Genomic DNA, 21885 nt, shown 5'->3' with positions numbered 1-21885 from the left:
ATAGCCTCGTTATTTTTTAAATAATTTTATACTTTAGTTTATTTGTTAAATATTTTCTTAACTCTTCTTGAACTGCACTGTTGGTTAAGTCAAATCAAATCAAATCAAATTTATTTATATAGCCCTTCGTACATCAGCTGATATCTCAAAGTGCTGTACAGAAACCCAGCCTAAAACCCCAAACAGCAAACAATGCAGGTGTAAAAGCACGGTGGCTAGGAAAAACTCCCTAGAAAGGCCAAAACCTAGGAAGAAACCTAGAGAGGAACCGGGCTATGTGGGGTGGCCAGTCCTCTTCTGGCTGTGCCGGGTAGAGATTATAACAGAACATGACCAAGATGTTCAAATGTTCATAAATGACCAGCATGGTCAAATAATAATAAGGCAGAACAGTTGAAACTGGAGCAGCAGCACAGTCAGGTGGACTGGGGACAGCAAGGCCATCAGTCCTCATGTCAGGTAGTCCTGGGACATGGTCCTAGGGCCCAGGCCAGTTGAAACTGGAGCAGCAGCATGGCCAGGTGGACTGGGGACAGCAAGGAGTCATCATGTCAGGTAGTCCTGGGGCATGGTTCTAGGGCTCAGGTCCTCCGAGAGAGAGAAAGAAAGAGAGAAGGAGAGAATTAGAGAACGCACACTTAGATTTACACAGGACACCGAATAGGACAGGAGAAGTACTCCAGATAAACAAACTGACCCTAGCCCCCCGACACATAAACTACTGCAGCATAAATACTGGAGGCTGAGACAGGAGGGGTCAGGAGACACTGTGGCCCCATCCGAGGACACCCCGGACAGGGCCAAACAGGAAGGATATAACCCCACCCACTTTGCCAAAGCACAGCCCCCACACCACTAGAGGGAAATCTTCAACCACCAACTTACCATCCTGAGACAAGGCCGAGTATAGCCCACAAAGATCTCCGACACGGTACAACCCAAGGGGTGGGGGGGAACCCAGACAGGCCGACCACAACAGTGAATCAACCCACCCAGGTGACGCATCCCCCCCAGGGACGGCACGAGAGAGCCCCAGCAAGCCAGTGACTCAGCCCCGTAACAGGGTTAGAGGCAGAGAATCCCAGTGGAAAAAGGGGAACCGGCCAGGCAGAGACAGCAAGGGCGGTTCGTTGCTCCAGAGCCTTTCCGTTCACCTTCCCACTCCTGGGCCAGACTACACTCAATCATATGACCCACTGAAGAGATGAGTCTTCAGTAAAGACTTAAAGGTTGAGACCGAGTTTGCGTCTCTGACATGGGTAGGCAGACCGTTCCATAAAAATGGAGCTCTATAGGAGAAAGCCCTGCCTCCAGCTGTTTGCTTAGAAATTCTAGGGACAATTAGGAGGCCTGCGTCTTGTGACCGTAGCGTACGTATAGGTATGTACGGCAGGACCAAATCAGAGAGGTAGGTAGGAGCAAGCCCATGTAATGCTTTGTAGGTTAGCAGTAAAACCTTGAAATCAGCCCTTGCTTTGACAGGAAGCCAGTGTAGAGAGGCTAGCACTGGAGTAATATGATCAAATTTTTTGGTTCTAGTCAGGATTCTAGCAGCCGTATTTAGCACTAACTGAAGTTTATTTAGTGCTTTATCCGGGTAGCCGGAAAATAGAGCATTGCAGTAGTCTAACCTAGAAGTGACAAAAGCATGGATTAATTTTTCTGCATCATTTTTGGACAGAAAGTTTCTGATTTTTGCAATGTTACGTAGATGGAAAAAAGCTGTCCTCGAAATGGTCTTGATATGTTCTTCAAAAGAGAGATCAGGGTCCAGAGTAACGCCGAGGTCCTTCACAGTTTTATTTGAGACGACTGTACAACCATTAAGATTAATTGTCAGATTCAACAGAAGATCTCTTTGTTTCTTGGGACCTAGAACAAGCATCTCTGTTTTGTCCGAGTTTAATAGTAGAAAGTTTGCAGCCATCCACTTCCTTATGTCTGAAACACATGCTTCTAGCGAGGGCAATTTTGGTGCTTCACCATGTTTCATTGAAATGTACAGCTGTGTGTCATCCGCATAGCAGTGAAGTTTACATTATGTTTTCGAATAACATCCCCAAGAGGTAAAATATATAGTGAAAACAATAGTGGTCCTAAAACAGAACCTTGAGGAACACCGAAATGTACAGTTGATTTGTCAGAGGACAAACCATTCACAGAGACAAACTGATATCTTTCCGACAGATAAGACCTAAACCAGGCCAGAACATGTCCGTGTAGACCAATTTGGGTTTCCAATCTCTCCAAAAGAATGTGGTGATCGATGGTATCAAAAGCAGCACTAAGGTCTAGGAGCACGAGGACAGATGCAGAGCCTCGGTCCGATGCCATCAAAATGTCATTTACCACCTTCACAAGTGCCGTCTCAGTGCTATGATGGGGTCTAAAACCAGACTGAAGCATTTCGTATACATTGTTTGTCTTCAGGAAGGCAGTGAGTTGCTGCGCAACAGCCTTCTCTAAAATCTTTGAGAGGAATGGAAGATTCGATATAGGCCGATAGTTTTTATATTTTCTGGGTCAAGGTTTGGCTTTTTCAAGAGAGGCTTTATTACTGCCACTTTTAGTGAGTTTGGTACACATCCAGTGGATAGAGAGCCGTTTATTATGTTCAACATAGGAGGGCCAAGCACAGGAAGCAGCTCTTTCAGTAGTTTAGTTGGAATAGGGTCCAGTATACAGCTTGAAGGTTTAGAGGCCATGATTATTTTCATCATTGTGTCAAGAGATATAGTACTAAAACACTTGAGCGTCTCTCTTGATCCTAGGTCCTGGCAGAGTTGTGCAGACTCAGGACAACTGAGGTTTGGAGGAATACGCAGGTTTAAAGAGGAGTCCGTAATTTGCTTTCTAATAATCATAATCTTTTCCTCAAAGAAGTTCATGAATTTATCACTGCTAAAGTGCAAGTCATCCTCTCTTGGGGAATGCTGCTTTTTAGTTAGCTTTGCCACAGTATCAAAAAGGAATTTCGGATTGTTCTTATTTTCCTCAATTAAGTTAGAAAAATAGGACGATCGAGCAGCAGTAAGGGCTCTTCGGTACTGCACGGTACCATCCTTCCAAGCTAGTCGGAAGACTTCCAGTTTGGTGTGGCGCCATTTCCGTTCCAATTTTCTGGAAGCTTGCTTCAGAGCTCTGGTATTTTCTGTGTACCATGGAGCTAGTTTCTTATGAGACATTTTTTTAGTTTTTAGGGGTGCAACTGCATCTAGGGTATTGCGCAAGGTTAAATTGAGATCCTCAGTTAGGTGGTTAACGGATTTTTGTCCTCTGGCGTCCTTGGGTAGGCAGAGGGAGTCTGGAAGGGCATCAAGGAATCTTTGTGTTGTCTGTGAATTTATAGCACGACTTTTGATGTTCCTTGGTTGGGGTCTGAGCAGATTATTTGTTGCAATTGCAAACGTAATAAAATGGTGGTCTGATAGTCCAGGATTATGAGGAAAAACATTAAGATCCACAACATTTATTCCATGGGACAAAACTAGGTCCAGCGTATGACTGTGAGAGTGAGTGGGTCCAGAGACATGTTGGACAAAACCCACTGAGTCGATGATGGCTCCAAAAGCCTTTTGGAGTGGGTCTGTGGACTTTTCCATGTGAATATTAAAGTCACCAAAGATTAGAATATTATCTGCAATGACTACAAGGTCTGATAGGAATTCAGGGAACTCAGTGAGAAACGCTGTATATGGCCCAGGAGGCCTGTAAACAGTAGCTATAAAAAGTGATTGAGTAGGCTGCATAGATTTCATGACTAGAAGCTCAAAAGACGAAAACGTCATTTTTTTTTTTTTGTAAATTGAAATTTGCTATCGTAAATGTTAGCAACACCTCCGCCTTTGCGGGATGCACGGGGGATATGGTCACTAGTGTAGCCAGGAGGTGAGGCCTCATTTAACACAGTAAATTCATCAGGCTTAAGCCATGTTTCAGTCAGGCCAATCACATCAAGATTATGATCAGTGATTAGTTCATTGACTATAATTGCCTTTGAAGTAAGGGATCTAACATTAAGTAGCCCTATTTTGAGATGTGAGGTATCATGATCTCTTTCAGTAATGACAGGAATGGAGGTGGTCTTTATCCTAGTGAGATTGCTAAGGCGAACACCGCCATGTTTAGTTTTGCCCAACCCAGGTCGAGGCACAGACACACGGTCTCAATGGTGATAGCTGAGCTGACTACACTAACTATGCTAGTGGCAGACTCCACTATGCTGGCAGGCTGGCTAATAGCCTGCTGCCTGGCCTGCACCCTATTTCATTGTGGAGCTAGAGGAGTTAGAGCCCTGTCTATGTTGGCAGATAAGATGAGAGCACCCCTCCAGCTAGGATGGAGTCCGTCACTCCTCAGCAGGTCAGGCTTGGTCCTGTTTGTGGGCGAGTCCCAGAAAGAGGGCCAATTATCTACAAATTCTATCTTTTGGGAGGGGCAGAAAACAGTTTTCAACCAGCGATTGAGTTGTGAGACTCTGCTGTAGAGCTCATCACTCCCCTAACTGGGAGGGGGCCAGAGACAATTACTCGATGCCGACACATCTTTCTAGCTGATATGCACGCAGAAGCTATGTTGCGCTTGGTGATCTCTGACTGTTTCATCCTAACATCGTTGGTGCCGACGTGGATAACAATATCTCTATACTCTCTACACTCGCCAGTTTTAGCTTTAGCCAGCACCATCTTCAGATTAGCCTTAACGTCGGTAGCCCTGCCCCGGGTAAACAGTGTATGATCGCTGGATGATTCGCTTTAAGTCTAATACTGCGGGTAATGGAGTCGCCAATGACTAGAGTTTTCAATTTGTCAGAGCTAATGGTGGGAAGCTTCGGCGTCTCAGACCCCGTAACGGGAGGAGTAGAGACCAGAGAAGACTCGGCCTCTGACACCGACCCGCTGCTTAATGGGGAGAACCGGTTGAAAGTTTCTGTCTGCTGAATGAGCGACACCGGTTGAGCGTTCCTACAGCATTTCCTTCCAGAAACCGTGAGAAAGTTGTCCGGCTGCGGGGACTGTGCCAGGGGATTTATACTACTATCTGTACTTACTGGTGGCACAGACGCTGTTTCATCCTTTCCTACACTGAAATTACCCTTGCCTAACGATTGCGTCTGAAGCTGGGCTTGCAGTACAGCTATCCTCGCCGTAAGGCGAGCACAGCGGCTGCAATTAGAAGGCATCATGTTAATGTTACTACTTAGCTTCGGCTGTTGGAGGTCCTGACGAATCGTGTCCAGATAAAGCGTCCGGAGTGAAAAAGTCGAGGAAAAAATAAATATATGAACGGTAATTAAAAAGTGAAACCCGTAAAGTTGTCAGGTAGCAAAATAGGTTGGCAACAAAACGCACAGCAATTTGAAAACAAGCCTGCAAGTTAAGTGCTTGTAAGTAAGCATTTCACGTTAAGGTCTACACTTGTTGTATTCGGCGCATGTGACAAAGTTTGATTTGAATAGAAATCAAGTCTTTTTAAACAACAAACAAAATATATTTTACCTTTTGTGTCTTGGCAAAGAATACTAAGTCCCCCATTTGGGTTGCCAAGTCCAAGGCTCTGATTAAGTGCTTATGCTCTAGCTGCTAATTAGCATGTGACTGATCATGTATTAGCATCAGTCAGTTGGGGGATTTGCTCCGTTAAAACAACCACGGACATGTCGGCCCATGATGATGAGCAATTTCTCTCTCATTTACATTTACATTTAAGTCATTTAGCAGACGCTCTTATCCAGAGCGACTTACACTCTCGTTGTGACACTTACCAAGACGCAGTAGAAATTGGCTTGTTTAATGAATGGGTTCATCCTATCTGACTTGTTATTCTGCCGGTGTGTTCCGTTGGTCTTGCAGCACCCTGAGACAGAGGGCAGATCCTGTCTACAGCCCACCACTCCAGATATCTGGCCTCTGTTGGAGACTCAAGGTTTACCCAGTGAGTAGACCACAGGCGGTTGGTGGCACCTTAATTGGGGGAGGACAGGCCCGTGGTAATGGCTGGAGCGGAATGAATGGCATCAAATACATCAAACACATTTACATTTGTTTTATGCCATTCCATTTGCTCTGTTCCAGCCATTATTATGAGCCATCCTCCCCTCTGTAGCCTCCGTTGGAGTAGACCGACACCTCCAACAATTGGTTGTTATCTTGTAGTAATTGAAACCAGACAATTAGCTCTTATGTTCATCCTATCTTACTCTAGCTACTAGATTTGATATGTCACAACGAAGTTTTCAGTATTTAAGATCTGTGAAAAACTGGTCATGTTCATCATTATGTGTGTTTCTCCTTCAGGATGGCAACGGTGTGGTGCGTGGCAATTACCTGTCAGTTTTCTTGGAACTGTCTGCAGGACTCCCTGAAACGTCGAAGTATGTTTTTGTCAAATTGTCATTCTCTTTCAAGTTTTCACTTTTAGTTATATCACCTTTAATGCGTGTGTTTGTGTCTGTAGGTACGAGTACCGCGTGGAGATGGTTCACCAGGCCTCCAGCGACCCCACTAAGAACATCATCAGGGAGTTTGCGTCAGACTTTGAGGTCTGGTGCTACTTCATATAATGTTTACATACCCTACATTTCTCATCTCATATGTATATACTGTACTCTATACCATCCACTGCATCTTGCCTATGCTGTTTTTATGTACATATTCTTATTCATTCCTTTACACGTGTGTGTGTGTGTGTGTGTGTGTGTGTAAGGTAATTGTTAGGTTAGATTAGATTACTCGTTGGATATTACTGCATTGTCGGAACTAGAAGCACAAGCATTTCGCTACACTCACATTAACATCTGCTAACCATGTGTATGTGACAAATAACATTTGATTTGATTTGAGGTGGGGGAGTGCTGGGGATACAACCGCTTCTTCAGACTGGACCTGCTGGCCAGTGAGGGCTACCTCAACATGCAGACTGACACTCTAGTCCTCAGGTGGGTATTGGTGAGCGACTAGTGCTTTTCTGAGGTCGGTTTGACTATTGAATTTAAAATTATTTGAGAGCTTTTTAATGGAAATGTCAAAGCATTGTGAACATTCAATTGCCAAAACATTGAAAATATTCCGTTCTCTGTCAATTCCACATTAGATAGACAACGATTGGAAAATAATATGAAATAAAATATTTCAGTTGTGTATATTACTGTTTATTTGATGACTATTATTTTTCATTCCTTAGTCGTCATCTCATCTCATCTCTGCTCAGGCAGAAGCAGTCAATCAGACAACGTTATCTCTGTGCTCCCCATATTGTCTTTACTCATCATATTTAGCTAGGCTAGTCTGCCTAAACATGCTGCAGAGCTGTCTGACACAATAATTTTACTAGTTCTTCAAAGTAGATAAGACACACATTCACAAACTGTCGTTGAATGTGTTCCTTATCCCTCTCTCTCGTCATTCCTCTCTCACGCGGTCCGTGTATCTAACGTAACAGGCGTAAAAGTGCATCCATCTCTGTCTGTGCTGGAAAGAACAGGCGCAATGGATTATGGTCATTGTAGTTAATTGTCACGTTTCTGCTTTGGCCCCGCCTCCCACATAGTTCTTGACTTGATTTTTCTCGTAAAAATTAAAAAAAATCACTGCAGGTGAGTTACCACTACTACACATTAGACAGAAAGGTGCCATGTCTTTATCAGCTCTGATTCCGGGTTCATTGATGTCTTGTTCGACTGCCAAGGTTACTGTCTCTATCCTCAACAGGTACCAGGTGCGTTCGCCCACCTTCTTCCAGAAGTGCAGAGACCAATACTGGTACATCAGCCAGCTGGAGTCAGCCCAGTCCAGCTACATCCAGCAGATCAACAATCTCAAAGAGGTGGGGGCTTAGATCAGGGTTTACCATATTAGGTCCTGGGTCCATGTTTTGGATTTTTCCCTAGCACTACACAACTGATTCAAATAACAAACTCGTCAAGCTTTGATTATTTGAATCTGCTTTGCAGTGCTAGGTCCAAAAAACAAAACGTGCACCCAGGGGGAACCCCAGGACCGAGTTTGCTTAGATCATAAATGAATCTTAGCTTAAATGTTTGTCTTGTCATTGCATATTATGTCCACCCGTTTTCAGAGGCTGGCCATTGAGCTGATCTGTAGGCAGCAGTCTCGCAGCTCGTCCCCTCCTAACCGGCGCCTGGGCCCCTCGACCTCGGAGAGAGACTCACGCTCAGGGAAAGGCCCCGTGGCTGAGGGCAGCTGCCAGACCACTGACACCAAAGAGGAAGAGGAGGAGGAGGAGGAAGAGAAGACTCAGCACGATGACTCCAATGTGAGTAACTCAGACATTAGCGCTTTATAATCATATTAATGAGGACCACCGAGGATCACTGTATTGGTTCATGTTTTTGGTTCAAGATGGTGCACACACTACCATATGATTATACTGATTTAAAGCTAGCTAGCTAATAAATGCACTTAGTCAGAGCAAATGTAATTCGCTATACACCATCACTGGTATTATCAGGCTGTAGACTTAAATATTGTTTGAAACAGTATCTTCTAAATAAAAGAGGAATATGCAAAGCATAAATATGTTATCTAAATGAAGTAGCTAAGAGATAATAGGGTCCCCTTGGAAACACTTGTCAACATTTTGTTTCCTACCCTGTCACAATAACTCCTTCCTGGCATTTTCATTCGTTGTCATGTCAACAACATTGTATTCAAAGTGCCCACTAGTATAGAATTAGAATAAACATTCTGTTTCCGTAATTCCAACAGTGAGTCCAAGTGTTTTGCTCTAAATCGCAAGTCAAATCGCAATTGCAACATTTGGTGAAAGATCAGGCCTAGGTTGTTTGCCCATATCGAACAACCCTATGTGGCAGTGTGGAAATTCTCAAATTAGTGCAGTTAATGCAGAAATTGATCAATGTTGACAACATTATAAAATAATCAGAATGGAGATAGACCCATTGAAATCACTTAGAATGTACGGTTGAAGTTGGAAGTTTACATACACTTAGGTTGGAGTCATTAACTCGTTTTTCAACCACTCCACAAAGTTCTTGTTAACAAACTATAGTTTTGGCAAGTCACGTTAGGACATCAACTTTGTGCATGACACAAGTCATTTTTCCAATAATTGTTTACAGACAGATTATTTCACTTATAATTCACTGTATCACAATTCCAGTGGGTCAGAAAGTTTAGATACACTAAGTTGACTGTGCCTTTAAACGGCTTGGAAAATTCCAGAAAATTATGTCATGGCTTTAGAAGCTTCTGATTGGCTAATTGACATCATTTGTGTCAATTGGAGGTGTATCTGTGGATGTATTTCAAGGCCTACCTTCAAACTCGGTGCCTCTTTGCTTGACATCATGGGGGAAATCAACTAAGACTTCAGAAAAAATATTATAGACCTCCACAAGTCTGGTTCTTCCTTGGGAGCAATTTCCAAATGCCTGAAGGTGCCACATTCATCTGTACAAACAATAGTATGCAAGTATAAACACCATGGGACCACGCAGCCATCACACCGCTCAGGAAGGAGACGCGTTCTGTCTCCTAGAGATTAACGTACTTTGGTGCGAAAATTGCAAATCAATCCCAGAACAGCAACAAAGGACCTTGTGAAGATGCTGGAGGAAAACGGGTACAAAAGTATCTATATCCACAGTAAAACGAGTCCTATATCGATATAACCTGAAAGGCAGCTCAGCAAGGAAGAAGCCACTGCTCCAAAACTCCCCTAAAAAAGACAGACTATGGTTTGCAACTGCACATGAGGACAAAGGTGGTACTTTTTGGAGAAATGTCCTCTGGTCTGATGAAACAAAAGTAGAACTGTTTGGCCATAATGACCATCGTTATGTTTGGAGGAGAAAGCGGGAGGCTTGCAAGCCGAAGAACATCATCCCAACTATAAAACACGGGGGTGGCAGCATCATGTTGTTGGGGTGCATTGCTGCAGGAGGGACTTGTGCACTTCACAAAATAGATGACATTATGCACAAAATAGATGACATCATGAGGAAGGAAAATCATGTGGATATATTGAAGCAACATCTCAAGACATCAGTCAGGAAGTTAAAGCTTGGCTGAAAATGGGTGGTCCAAATGGACAATGACCCCAAGCATACTTCCAAAGTTGTGGCAAAATGGCTTAAGGACAACAAAGTCACGGTATTGGAGTGGCCATCACAAATGACCTCAATCCCATAGAAAATTTGTGGGCAGAACTGAAAAATCATGTGCGAGCAAAGAGGCCTAGAAACCTGACTCAGTTACACCAGCTCTGTCAGGAGGAATGGGCCAAAATTCACCCAACTTACTGTGGGAAGCTTGAAGGCTACCCGAAAAGTTTGACCCAAGTTAAACAATTTAAAGGCGATGCTACCAAGTACTAATTGAGTGTATGAAAACTTCTGACCCACTGAGAATGTGATGAAATAAATCATTCTCTCTACTATTATTCTGACATTTCACTTTTTTTTTAAATTAAAAGTGGTGTTCCTAACTGACCTAAGACTGAATTTTTACTAGGATTAAATGTCAGGAATTTTGGAAAAACTGAGTTTAAATGTATTTGGCTAAGGTGTATGTAAACTTCTGACTTCAACTGTATGTGTTGCCACCCTTGGGTTATGCACTACTTATGAAGCAAATGTAACGCTTTCATTATTAAAAACATAAAATTCCGTGATATATTTTGGCCATATTGTCCAGCCCTAATGGGAGTTTGGGGAGGCGCCTGAGACCAAATTAATTTATTGTGGAATGGTGTCGAATGTTTCCAATAGAGTTCCAGACCATTTATAGAATCTATGCCAAGGCACATTGAAGCTGTTTTGGCTCGTGGTGGCCCAGCGCCCTATTCTACCGTTCAAAAGTTTGGAGTCACTTAGAAATGTCCTTGTTTTTTAACAAAAGCACTTTTTTCCCCTCCATTAAAATAACATCAAATAGATGTTAGCACAGCTGAAAACTTATGATTAAAGATGCAGTAAAACTGGCCTTTAGACTAGTTGAGTATCTGGAGCATCAGCGTTTGGGGGTTTGATTACAGGCTCAAAATGTCTAAAAACAAAGACTTCTGAAACTCGTCAGTTTTTCTTGTTCTGAGAAATTAAGGCTATTCCATGCGAGAAATTGCCAAGAAACTGACGATCTCTTTCAACGCTGTGTCCTACTCCCTTTCACAGAACTTCACAAAATGTATAATTTTGGTTCATATTTGTTTCAGATTAAAATGTTATTTTAAAAATGGCGCATCATTAGTCTATATTACTGGACTAAATTAGATTTTTAAAAACACTTATAAATCATTCCACCTTTTATTACACTTAATTTCTCTTGCCATACCTAAGCACTGACCTCAGTGTACAGTATCATAAGTTGTCTTAAGATGGAGATGTGACACAGTAGAGGGGAAACGCTTGGTGCGTCAGGAGGTGAGCTCCAAGCTACGTGTTGTCTGAACATTGTGCTAATGTTGCATTAATGTTGAAGTGTGATCATGAGCAATCTGACGTAGACCTTGAGCATGGACTGTTTCATTGGTGTATCAGATGATAAAACTTGACAGAGCAGTCCAAAGAGGCTCTTATGTAAATGTTGTGCCAACGGTGTGGTCAGGAGCTGTCTGACGGGGATTTGGAGGTGGACTGTCTGACGGGGGATGAGGTGAACCCTCTGGACGGCAGCAGCACATCTGGCAGCTCCACGGCAACCAGCAACACAGAGGAGAACGACATCGACGAAGAGACCATGTGAGTGGCCTACCGAAACTTGCTTGTTTTTGGGGGATGGATGCAGAAAGGAAATTATATTTTCTGCATCCTATCAGTACAATGAAGTTAGACTCCCTCTGCCCTTCTCCACCATCCGGGTTGTGCTACTTAGAAAAAGTGTTTTATATGACTAGTGTATGCGTACCTCATCGACGTGTTTTCAAACCCCTGCAACCAGAGAGGCTGAGAGTGGAGTGTTCTCTCTCCCCCATCCACCCCCTCATTGTGAGCTCTCCAGATGAGCCGTCCATGAGTCATCATTGCTCCTCATACTGCCTGGTTGGCTGAGTGTAAAACACCAACACGAGGCTCATCAGTTCCTTCCTCACACAAGCGCACACTTACATAGACATTATCACACATGTACCGTATGCATATACACTCTCACAGAAGGGCTTCCCATGTCTTCATACAGACCTGTACACGCATGCATACACACATTACATAGAGAACACACATTGTGCAATCTCCATGCCTCTCCTGAAACATTTAAATCCATGTTCGTGCTCCATGTTTGCTTTTAACAAGGATCCTCTCAGGCCCTGTGGGGGAAACTATAGTCAAGTGCCATCCCCCTCTCCTCCCACAAGGCACTTCTCTCTCGCGCTCGCAAAAGCTGTAATGCTGGTAGGGCTTTTTCTCCTCCAAGATGCTCTGGGATGCGTTGCTCCATCGTTCCCACGTCTATAAATACACTGAGTGGCGGCGAGTGAGAAAAGCTCTGCTGGATATCTCTGACTCATGTTGTGCTATGGGCTGATATAATGGCAAAGGCTGCTGTGTTTCCCGTTGTCCTCTGGGGCATACCTAAAGGCATGTATGTGTACAGGGAAGGCTTACAGACTGATGTATACGAACACACAATGTACAGGCACACAAGTCAGTCACTTACTTGCACACTCTCAAATGGGCACGCACATCCCCATGGGGCCGTTTGGCCCCTGCTAAAAGAACAGCACGACTTGTCATTAAGCTGTACCATTCGACAGAGAACATTGCAGTGTCCATCAATTTCATCAGTAGAGCTACTAGTTGGTCTGTGACAACAGAGCACTTTCTGTCTAATCACCCTAAAAAGCTTTTTGGTAAGTGAACACTGCTCGGTGATTTAGGGAGTCCTGGACATGCCCACACTTTCTCATTGAAGAGTTGCTGGTCCAGCCAAGGTCTTGCGGATGCTGATTTATTATTTGTCTCATTAATGCCGTCTCCCAACCTATAGTATTGGCCAAGGAACTCAATTTTCCTTAAGTGGGGTTGATTTGAACGTGCACAGTTTCTATACCCAAAGAGGTCCATGGAGGGAACGACATTTCCATGTCCCCCAAATGGTCACATCTCGCTGTCTTGTAACAATAAGTCGGCCAATAAAACCAATTGATAAACTGAATCAACTAAAACTCAGTTGACCAAATTTAAATGCCATCGAGGCTATTTGAAATGATAGGTATACTTGTTTTCCTGGTCTTGGCATGGTTTCGCCATTCAGTCAGCTTTAGTGTTGGCTGTCAGCTAAAGTTTTAGTGTTCGTTTGACCGTGACATTGTAGCAATGTTGTTCCCAGTCCTGAAGTTGATGGTCTCTGGTTCTCAGGTCTGGGGAGAATGACGTGGAGTTCAGTAGGAACCTGGATATGGAGGAGGGAGAACTGCCTGCCGCTGTGGCAGGAGCAGCAGGTAACCTCTTCCTCCCCTTTGTCTCCATCTCTTTCTCTCTCTACTCATCTGTTTTTCCATCTCCCTCCCCTCTTTTCTCTCCATCCCGTTCTCTCACAGCCTCGTTCTCCCTCTCATACTTTCTGTCTGTACGTCTCTCTTTCCGTCGCCTTTTTTCTCTCCTCTTTTTGATCTATATCATCAGAACTCGTGTGTGTGTGTGTGTGTGTGTGTGTGTGTGTGTGTGTGTGTGTGTGTGTGTGTGTGTGTGTGTGTGTGTGTGTGTGTGTGTGTGTGTGTGTAATGGGGCTCAAAGAGGATGTCATGGGTGCTGATGTGGAATGTTTAAACTGTGTGTGTGTGTGTGTGTGTGTGTTAAGCCAAAGGGGAGTGTGAAAGGCTGCATAACAATCCATGTGTCAGTTTACTTTAATTTACATAGTGTTTAGGATGCACCTTTCTTTGGCAGATCTAAGCCTTGTCCTGTTACTCTTCGGTACTTTGATAATTAATTTAAACTTTAGCAACTCAGTGCGGGCCACCCTTAAACTTGGACATGTTGGTAGTCCCTTTTACTTCATATCTGACTCTCCTCCGAAAGGAAAATATCCATTATTGCATGCCCCAATGCCTAATAGTCGGTTAGCCAGGGAGGTTATTCAAATTCAAATGTATTCATTAAACATTGGCTGCAAAGTGGATTATCGTCCCCGCCTCCATTACTCTCACTGCCTCAGACAGAGTAGCGTTTTTTTCCAATCTAATCTCTCGCCTTTTGAAATGCTCATTGTATGCAGCCCTTAATGATTTTTATGCTGCTCTCGTAGCTGTGCGCCGGCTGACTCATTCAGTACTGCAGTGAAATGGCTGGAGAGTTGAACTGAATCTTGGTGCAGGAGTTCTCTTGTCTGTAACTTAAAATGGAGATGCAGCATGGGCTGTTTAGTAGCCATTGAGCTCCGCTCTGTGTTAAACCTAGGTAAAGATTTCCTTTTGCACAAATATTCAATATGCCCTTTTCCAAACTCATTCAAAGTGTCAATTGACTCCCCTTGCTGCTCCTCCAACACTCGATAGATAGAAGCATATCCAGTGTAGCTCACATTTGGTCTCCCCTTTCAGTTTGCAACTGTTTCCTCACCATTGTACCTCTGAACATACCTTTCTCACTCTAACCCTCTCCCAGGAAGCTCTAACCCCGGGGCCAGGTCTCTGAGGCATAGTGGTGGTCTCTCCTCCGCTGGCAGCAACAACAGTTTGCTAGAAATTGACCCCGTCATCCTCATCCAGCTACTGGATCTGAAGGAGCGCAGCAGTGTGGAGTCACTGTGGGGCCTTCAACCCAGACCCCCTGCCTCCCTGCTGCACAGCCCAGGTAGGGTCTGTCTTTCACAGCCTCCTACTCTGTACAGGGTAGCCAAGCTAAGGCACAGTCACTCCCTCTCTGGCAGACATTAGGATAAGCGCTAATAGACAATTAATCTTTTCATCTCCTTTTTTCACTCTTCCCTTTTTTCTCTCTCTCGCTCCAGTCCAAGTCCACTCAAGGAAGGAGCGGGGTGAACGCAGGCCTCAGACAGTGAGGCGGGGAGCCCCAGACTCTGGGGTCCTGATTCGGCTCAAGGCACAGATGGCCGAGGTGCGCAGTAAGATGACGGATGTCAAGTGTCAGCTGGAGGCACGGGGGGAGACCAAGGCAGGGCCCTCCGGCGGGGCCACAGGGGTGGAGCAGGGGCCCTCTTACCACTCAGAGCTAGGGCCCAGCAGGAAGCCCATAGAGCTAGATCTGATGGGGAAAGGACCTGGGGTCTCCAGACATTGTCGCTCTGGTGAGAGGTGCCACACACATAATACACACACACACACACACACTACATAATACACACAGACTACAATCTTTGGAATCGGATAGCATTTTACGTCACGTTCTACTGTCAAACTCTTTGAAGACTAGATGGGCAGCTGGGGAGCTATCAACTGCTCAATCAGATGTTTATCTAGCTGTGGTTTGTGTGGCAGGAGTGAAGAAGGCCTCATCTCCCAAGCAGGATGGGAGCAGGCTGGGCCTAAGGAGGGCTGCAGACGTAGTTGAGAAGGAGCTGAGGGGCCAGAGCGGTGGAGAGTCGTCCAGCGACCAAAGCCTCTTTCCCAGGGGCACCTCCAACGGATCAGAGGGTCAGTAGTAAAGCCAGGCAGAGGTGTCGGGGTTATCAGTGTTTAGACCACCATGGATCTACCTATGTTCCCAAATAAATTATTGTCAGCTGATGACTTCTGACTGACCAGTGTTTCCCTGTGCGGTGTCATACTGTAGGAGCCCTGAAGCCACGCAGCACCCACAGCTCCCCTCCCTATCTGGGCAGCTCGTCGTCCTGCTCCGAAAACAAACCCTGCAGCTCCAAACACGACCAGGAGCAGCTCTACGGGTCTGACATGTATGCTCTGGAGGTCCTCAGCTGCATCTCCACCGCCACCATGGCACGACCCAGGACCAAAACCATGGGGTAAACTAACACCCTGTCCTAAATCCAACCCTAGCCCCTATGCATTTGTGGAGATCCAAAGCGACTGGATTGAAATTCTATTGTTTATTTTTCCCATATCTAATATTTTTTCATACAGTCCAGGTGCTTGGAGAATGGAGCTTGATAATTGAAAAGTGTACTTGACAGTTGAGAATATAAACTCCCTCATACAACATTTCTGTTTGCTCCACAATCTTTTAATGGATCGTTTTAAACCAACGCTTTAGTTATTATTCTTTTATCAAGTGTTTAGCCCCTGCCAAAGCCTCCAATTTAACAATTTGTTTTTTTGTTGGCGTCATATTTGTTTTGTGCTACTGTTTCTTTATTACTTCACTGTGCCAACCTTGGCTGGGTTTTAAAAGAATGCTGTATAAGTGAAAATAAAGTGCTGCTGCTGTTGTAGCTAAGTGGTATTTCTGTGGCACCCTATTTGGTATTGCAAATTGACCCTCCCAGTGGACCACAAAGGCCTTGAGAGCCAGCTTTCTCTAAAATAACTGTTTAGCTTTGGAATAAACCAGCTACTAGAGTGGTGAAAATGTTGCTGTTCCTATCCATCAGTGTTCTGTAAGTTTTGTGTGGACCCCAGGAAGAAAAGCCGCTGCGTCTTTAAGAGCTAATGGTGATACGAATACAAATCGTAAATCTCAACAATCGCTTAGAAAGAATTTAAGAAAAATGTCTATTGAAATCATACAATTTCGCTTGTGCTTAAAAGAAGTGGCAAATCTACTTTCCTCCTGTCTCGCATTTGTGTGGATGGTCATTTTTATTAATTGATGGACCACTCTAGGAGCAGTGTGAAAAGGTCTTGGCAGTGGCCACGGGGATTATCTGAGGTGATATTGTGCAGGAGGCTTTGTGAGAAGGGAATTGTGTAAACTGACACCCTCCTTCTCTCTCTTCCTCCTCCCCTCCCTCAGGGCCGGCCTGCTGACGGACAGCTCTCTGGACTGTGACTCGGAGCCGGCTGAGATCCGCCAGTCACTGCTCTTCCTGGCAGAGGAACCCTCTTCATGCCCCAACGAAGGTGAGCCCTCACTGCTCTAACACTCCTCCCTTCCCCCACTTCTAGCTCCACCCTCCTCGACGGAGGATTGTGATGGCACTACGGCTTGAGCTCCACTCTTCATCTTAAGTTGATAGAATGTACTGTAATCTAATTACATACTGCAGGTAGAGTTAACAGCTTCTTTGAGAAGGATATTTTAAAATGTGTTTCTCCTCCAGCATTTCTCCTAATGAACTCTGGGGTGAGTCCGTGTCTGTAGAGAGAGCGAGTGGGTGTCTACTTGGCACTGGTGTGCAAGATGAGACCATCAGTGCCAAGAGCACACCTGTTCCCCTTACCTGTGAGACTCTGCTATAAGGTTATTTCTGTCTCCCCCACCCTGTTTCTGGACCTTTTTCTTCCTTTACATCTTTCTGCTGTTTTCCTTTTTGACCCCCCCTTTCTGTTTACCTATGTGCTCTCCCTTTTCTGTTTTCCTGTCTCTCCCTGTCATTCTGTTTTCCCTTATCTTGTGTGTCCCTCTTTCTGTCTGTCAGGTCATGTTGTCCAGAAGCGGACGGTGGTACTGCTGCCAGGTATGAGTAGTGATAGTGAGATCGACTGTGACACAGAGAACGAGGACGAGGTGGTGGTCCTGGAGGCTGGAGATTGTCGCTACGACACCCCGGCACTGCCCTGCGCAGGTCAATATTGTTACCTGCTGTAACCCCCTCACACAAAAACATGCATACCCTAGTGTGGGGTTTCATTTCTGCACGTTCTCCATACACATTTATCCTCAAATCAACTTGCCAGTTCCTTGGAAGGAAATTATTGCTATGATTAAATTATTATTTTCTTCTTTCCTCCCAGGAGACCAGTTGATCTCTGACCTAAGCTTCACCACAGTAGAGACCACAGACAGGTGATTCCCCTCCAATTTGGACACCACAGCCGGTCTAGACAGTGGCAATCGCCATTTGGGAACTGGATCGTAGTGTATATAACTTTAATGCACATGAGCATTTGTGTCGACACGTGCATGCACTCATTCTAGTCACTGACAACCCAAATACTACGAATGCTACAACTCACTAAATAAGCACCTTGATGATGATGACTAACTGCAAAATGTGTCACAATATATTTGGTCACATTCATTCATCTTTTCATTTAAATGTACATTTTATGAAATATGAGTTTATGGGGCGATGAACAATATATTTGCGAGATAAATATATTCCTGTCGGTGTTAAATAAAATAGGAAGTTATAATATGTAACTAATGAGGTCATGGTTGACTTTTGCAATGTCTACATACTCAGATTGGGCTTTGGTCTGGGCATTATGAGCTAAGGTGAATTTTTAGAAAGAAGCATGGGGCACCTGCTTCACAACAGAAAGAGAACATCAAAAGCTCTCTCCCTTTCTGATTCAATGAGGTGCTATTGATGTATTTGTGTGGAGGAGCACAGTCAAGCAGGTATCACACAGTGCTGTAATGAACACTCAATTCTGGTTAAGTCTAAACAAATGCCTTGAAATGAAGTGGACACATTTACAACCTTAATTCCTGTATCAACATGGCTTAAAACGTGTTAAGAACCCTTTACGTTAACTGAAGGAAAGGCGGGGATGAAACACAAGGGCAAATTGCCCAAAGTCCCCTCTGCGTAAATCTTGTCAATGTAAACTACTGTATTTCATCAACTTCTCCTGTTAGATTGGAGTTGCTTTCTTCCCAGTAAATCATTCAGAACAAGAACCTTCTGTGTAGACAAACATTGCTGCTGTGTAAACAAACATTGAAATGTGGATCAATGGTACGGCCTCCTCTGGCCTGTGTAAAAGATGGCTACATTTTGAATTGGTATTGAGTGAAGTCTTAGTAGGGAAATTACTCTTGCTCACAGTATTGAGTGGATTCTGACTGAATTGATTATTAACCATTCTTGATTGACGGTCTGGGCTTCAAGTGCTCGTTGACCTTGTCTCTTCATTGCACATCAAAGCTGACATACATTATTTGTACATACAGGGTTCTTTCTTTCATGAAGTGTTTTCTGCAGCTCTTGTCAAGATGAGCTCTGTAACATAGGCACATGTGTAGGTGTTGTTTTGCGTTTTCTTCCCTGATAGCATTTGTGTCCACACTGTAATTCCCATCTTCACTCTTTCCCTGTGCTGTGTGAGCAACGCCTCCCAGTTCAGCTTTTCTGCTTGACTTAGAAAAATGGGTCCATACAAATTCACTGGTTTTGACTTCTATGAAGGAGATGCAACTCAGTGGATTCCTTTCCCTGTTCAAACATAGAGTTTAACATTTGAATCCATTTAAGACTATCTTCTTGGGTCTAGATACATTTTATTTGAGTTAATTATTAGCAAAAATTTGTTTGACTGAGACGTGTGTAAATAAGTGTTTGTTTTGTACAAAGACTCCCCAACAATGATGTGAATATTTTTCTTTAAAGTGTGTAATTGGACCCATTACCTTTTGAAGTTTTTCCTTTTTGCCCATCAGAGGGTGCCATTTCTGCCTTAAAGTTTAGCTTTGCTCTGTGACCGTGGACCATTTTTCTTTACACAGTGCCATTTTATTGCTTTCAACCCTTAAAATTAATCTAAAGACCACACTAGCGTCCCACACTAGCGTCCACATGGACATCATAATAGAAACTGTAGTTGCTTTTTGGAGAACAATGAACACTGACAGTCGTAATTTGAATAAAGTGGTGACCCAAACCGAATCTGTAAACATTTCTATCCCTTGAAAGGGAGATATGTAAGATGTCTCAAAGTATACTAATGTGCATTGACTAATAAGGAAATATGTTTCCAAATGCCTGAGTGGTTAATGCTGTTAATATCTTCCTATGTCAGCTATAGGATGCCTGATGCTAAACCCACAGCTGCACATCTTCCTAATGTTCCATCGTGTGCCTAGAATCACATGGCTTTAATAGGGTTGAACAGGCAGTGTGTGGAAAATATGCGTAAAACCTCTTTTGCCCTTGAAAGGGTGTTTGTATATACAGCTCGAGACTCATCCTGATATGGTCTTATTGTGTCTATATCGATTTCTGTGTTGTGTGTGTGTGTATACACTGCATATTTCTGTTATTGCCCAGGTTTGAGGTGTGTGTGTGTGTGTGTATACACTGCACATTTCTGTTATTGCCCAGGTTTGAGATGTGTGTGTGTGTGTGTACACTGCACATTTCTGTTACTGCCCAGATTTGAGGTGTGTGTGTGTGTGTGTGTGTGTGTGTGTGTGTGTGTGTGTGTGTGTGTGTGTGTGGGCTGGCTGAGGAAAGGCACTAGAAAGGTGATTAGATGTTTTTGAGTGTTCATGCTCTCCTTGTGTCTGAGTGTTTGTTTTGTATTGTCCAAGAATGCAGTGGGAATTTATGTTGAATGTCTTTTTTTAAATTCATTTTTTGTACTTATATGACATGAACAAATTAAAATATTGTTTGGTTTCTTGAACTGGAACACGTTTGTTTTTGTAAACTACATATGGAAATACTTGTCAAATGGCTGAATAACAAATCTTGTGTTTTTTGTTTTATTGAACACACACTGCATGAGAGCTCAATTGCAGATGAGGGTTTACGCAACTTTTTTCCCCAATGATTTTAGAAACAGCGTTTCTCAAGCAATTTGGGACTAATTTGAGTTTGGGCTACTTAAACATTTCAGTCAGGCTTCCGCTTATTTCACAGCACCGAAACTGCTTTATTGGAAGTCAGTAACCACGTTCCCATCCTCAGTTTGTATGCATGTAGCCTTAAGTCATCATACTGTATAAACAAATCACGACGGCTGTGATGGAAACCAGTAGTTTCGTTACAATTTTATAAATTGTCCATAGATAATTTGTTCGTCTGGCATGGTGGGATCTTTTTGTATTAGTAGAATGTAGTTACGTGAGAAATGTTGGTGGGAATGCCTATATGCGCAAATGTTGCTATAATAAACATCGTGACGAAATGGTGTGTGTGTGGGCCTCCCTCTAACACTCGGGAAACCGTAGTTTATTAGGCTACAGATGAAATAAATTGGTGGATTTCACAGGGTGGTAAAAGTGCACGGCATTGATGATGAGCTTGATGATCGTTTCCAATAAATATCGAGGGTATATCTGGTGACATGATGATCGATGCTTGACTGCCGTTTGACAATAAAAATATTCTCACTCTTATAATTATCACATGTATATGTTCAAGTGCCTGTTGATGCTGGTCAGTCCACAGGATTGGCTTGTTTGAGGGCACCACATGACTTTGTTTTCTGTGGGTGGTCAGGTAATTTCTCTGAATCTGCTTTCAGGAGGTCATACAGGCAGCTGCCACTCCTAGTAAACCAAGCATTTTTCTGAGCTGGCCCACAGTCTCTGGTCTGATTTCTTTCAATGTTCTTACTGCCTCAAAATCGGCTGGGTCAACTCGGCTGCCCTCTGCAGATACTATTCTGCCCAAATAACGGACCTGGGGTTTAAAGATCACACTTACTTGGTTTGAGTTTAATGCCATACTCTCTGAGACGCTGCAAAACTTTTCGCACATCATTCACATGGCTGTTGAATGTTTTACTGAAAGCTAGCGTGTCGTCCAGATAAGGAATGCAGATGTTATCCCGGAGCCCTTCCAAACACTCCTCCATACACCGCTGAAAAGCTGCAGGAGTGTTCATGAGGCCGAATGGCATACGTATCCACTCAGAGTCCCCACGGTGTCACAAATGCTGTCAGTGGTCTGCTTTCTTCAGAGATGAACCCCTGGTGATACGCTTTCCCCTGATCTAAGAGGGAGAACCAGGAATTACCACCTAAACTGTCCATGATGTCTTGGACCCGAGGGATGGGCTGGCGGTTGGGATGTGTCTTTCTGTTCAGGTCTCTGTAATCTATACACAACCGGAGGGTCCCGTCCTCCTTACGAACGCACACGACAGGTGAAGAATATGAAG

At 43.9% G+C, this 21885-nt stretch overlaps 1 protein-coding gene across 2 annotated transcripts in view; it reads left to right on the top strand.

Annotated features, from left to right (window-relative positions):
- LOC123999393 (E3 ubiquitin-protein ligase TRIM37-like) overlaps positions 1 to 20403 on the top strand; it is a 34435-nt gene extending 14032 nt beyond the window's left edge. For both annotated transcript variants that reach the window (XM_046305154.1, XM_046305155.1), the window contains 15 exons: positions 5853 to 5934; positions 6297 to 6373; positions 6457 to 6541; positions 6843 to 6937; positions 7710 to 7824; positions 8077 to 8274; positions 11586 to 11719; positions 13334 to 13416; positions 14582 to 14770; positions 14928 to 15224; positions 15415 to 15570; positions 15710 to 15899; positions 16847 to 16953; positions 17472 to 17618; positions 17788 to 20403. In XM_046305154.1, coding sequence (XP_046161110.1) covers positions 5853 to 5934; positions 6297 to 6373; positions 6457 to 6541; positions 6843 to 6937; positions 7710 to 7824; positions 8077 to 8274; positions 11586 to 11719; positions 13334 to 13416; positions 14582 to 14770; positions 14928 to 15224; positions 15415 to 15570; positions 15710 to 15899; positions 16847 to 16953; positions 17472 to 17618; positions 17788 to 17843 — 2011 coding nt within the window. In that variant the 3' untranslated portion in view covers positions 17844 to 20403. The remainder of the gene's footprint in view (positions 1 to 5852; positions 5935 to 6296; positions 6374 to 6456; positions 6542 to 6842; positions 6938 to 7709; positions 7825 to 8076; positions 8275 to 11585; positions 11720 to 13333; positions 13417 to 14581; positions 14771 to 14927; positions 15225 to 15414; positions 15571 to 15709; positions 15900 to 16846; positions 16954 to 17471; positions 17619 to 17787) is intronic.
- Positions 20404 to 21885: the final 1482 nt, after the last annotated feature.

The sequence above is a fragment of the Oncorhynchus gorbuscha genome, linkage group LG16, assembly GCF_021184085.1.
Source record: "Oncorhynchus gorbuscha isolate QuinsamMale2020 ecotype Even-year linkage group LG16, OgorEven_v1.0, whole genome shotgun sequence".
Taxonomy (NCBI): domain Eukaryota; kingdom Metazoa; phylum Chordata; class Actinopteri; order Salmoniformes; family Salmonidae; genus Oncorhynchus; species Oncorhynchus gorbuscha.
The sequence above is the reverse complement of the archived record's forward strand: the minus strand, read 5'-3'. Positions and strand labels throughout refer to the sequence as shown.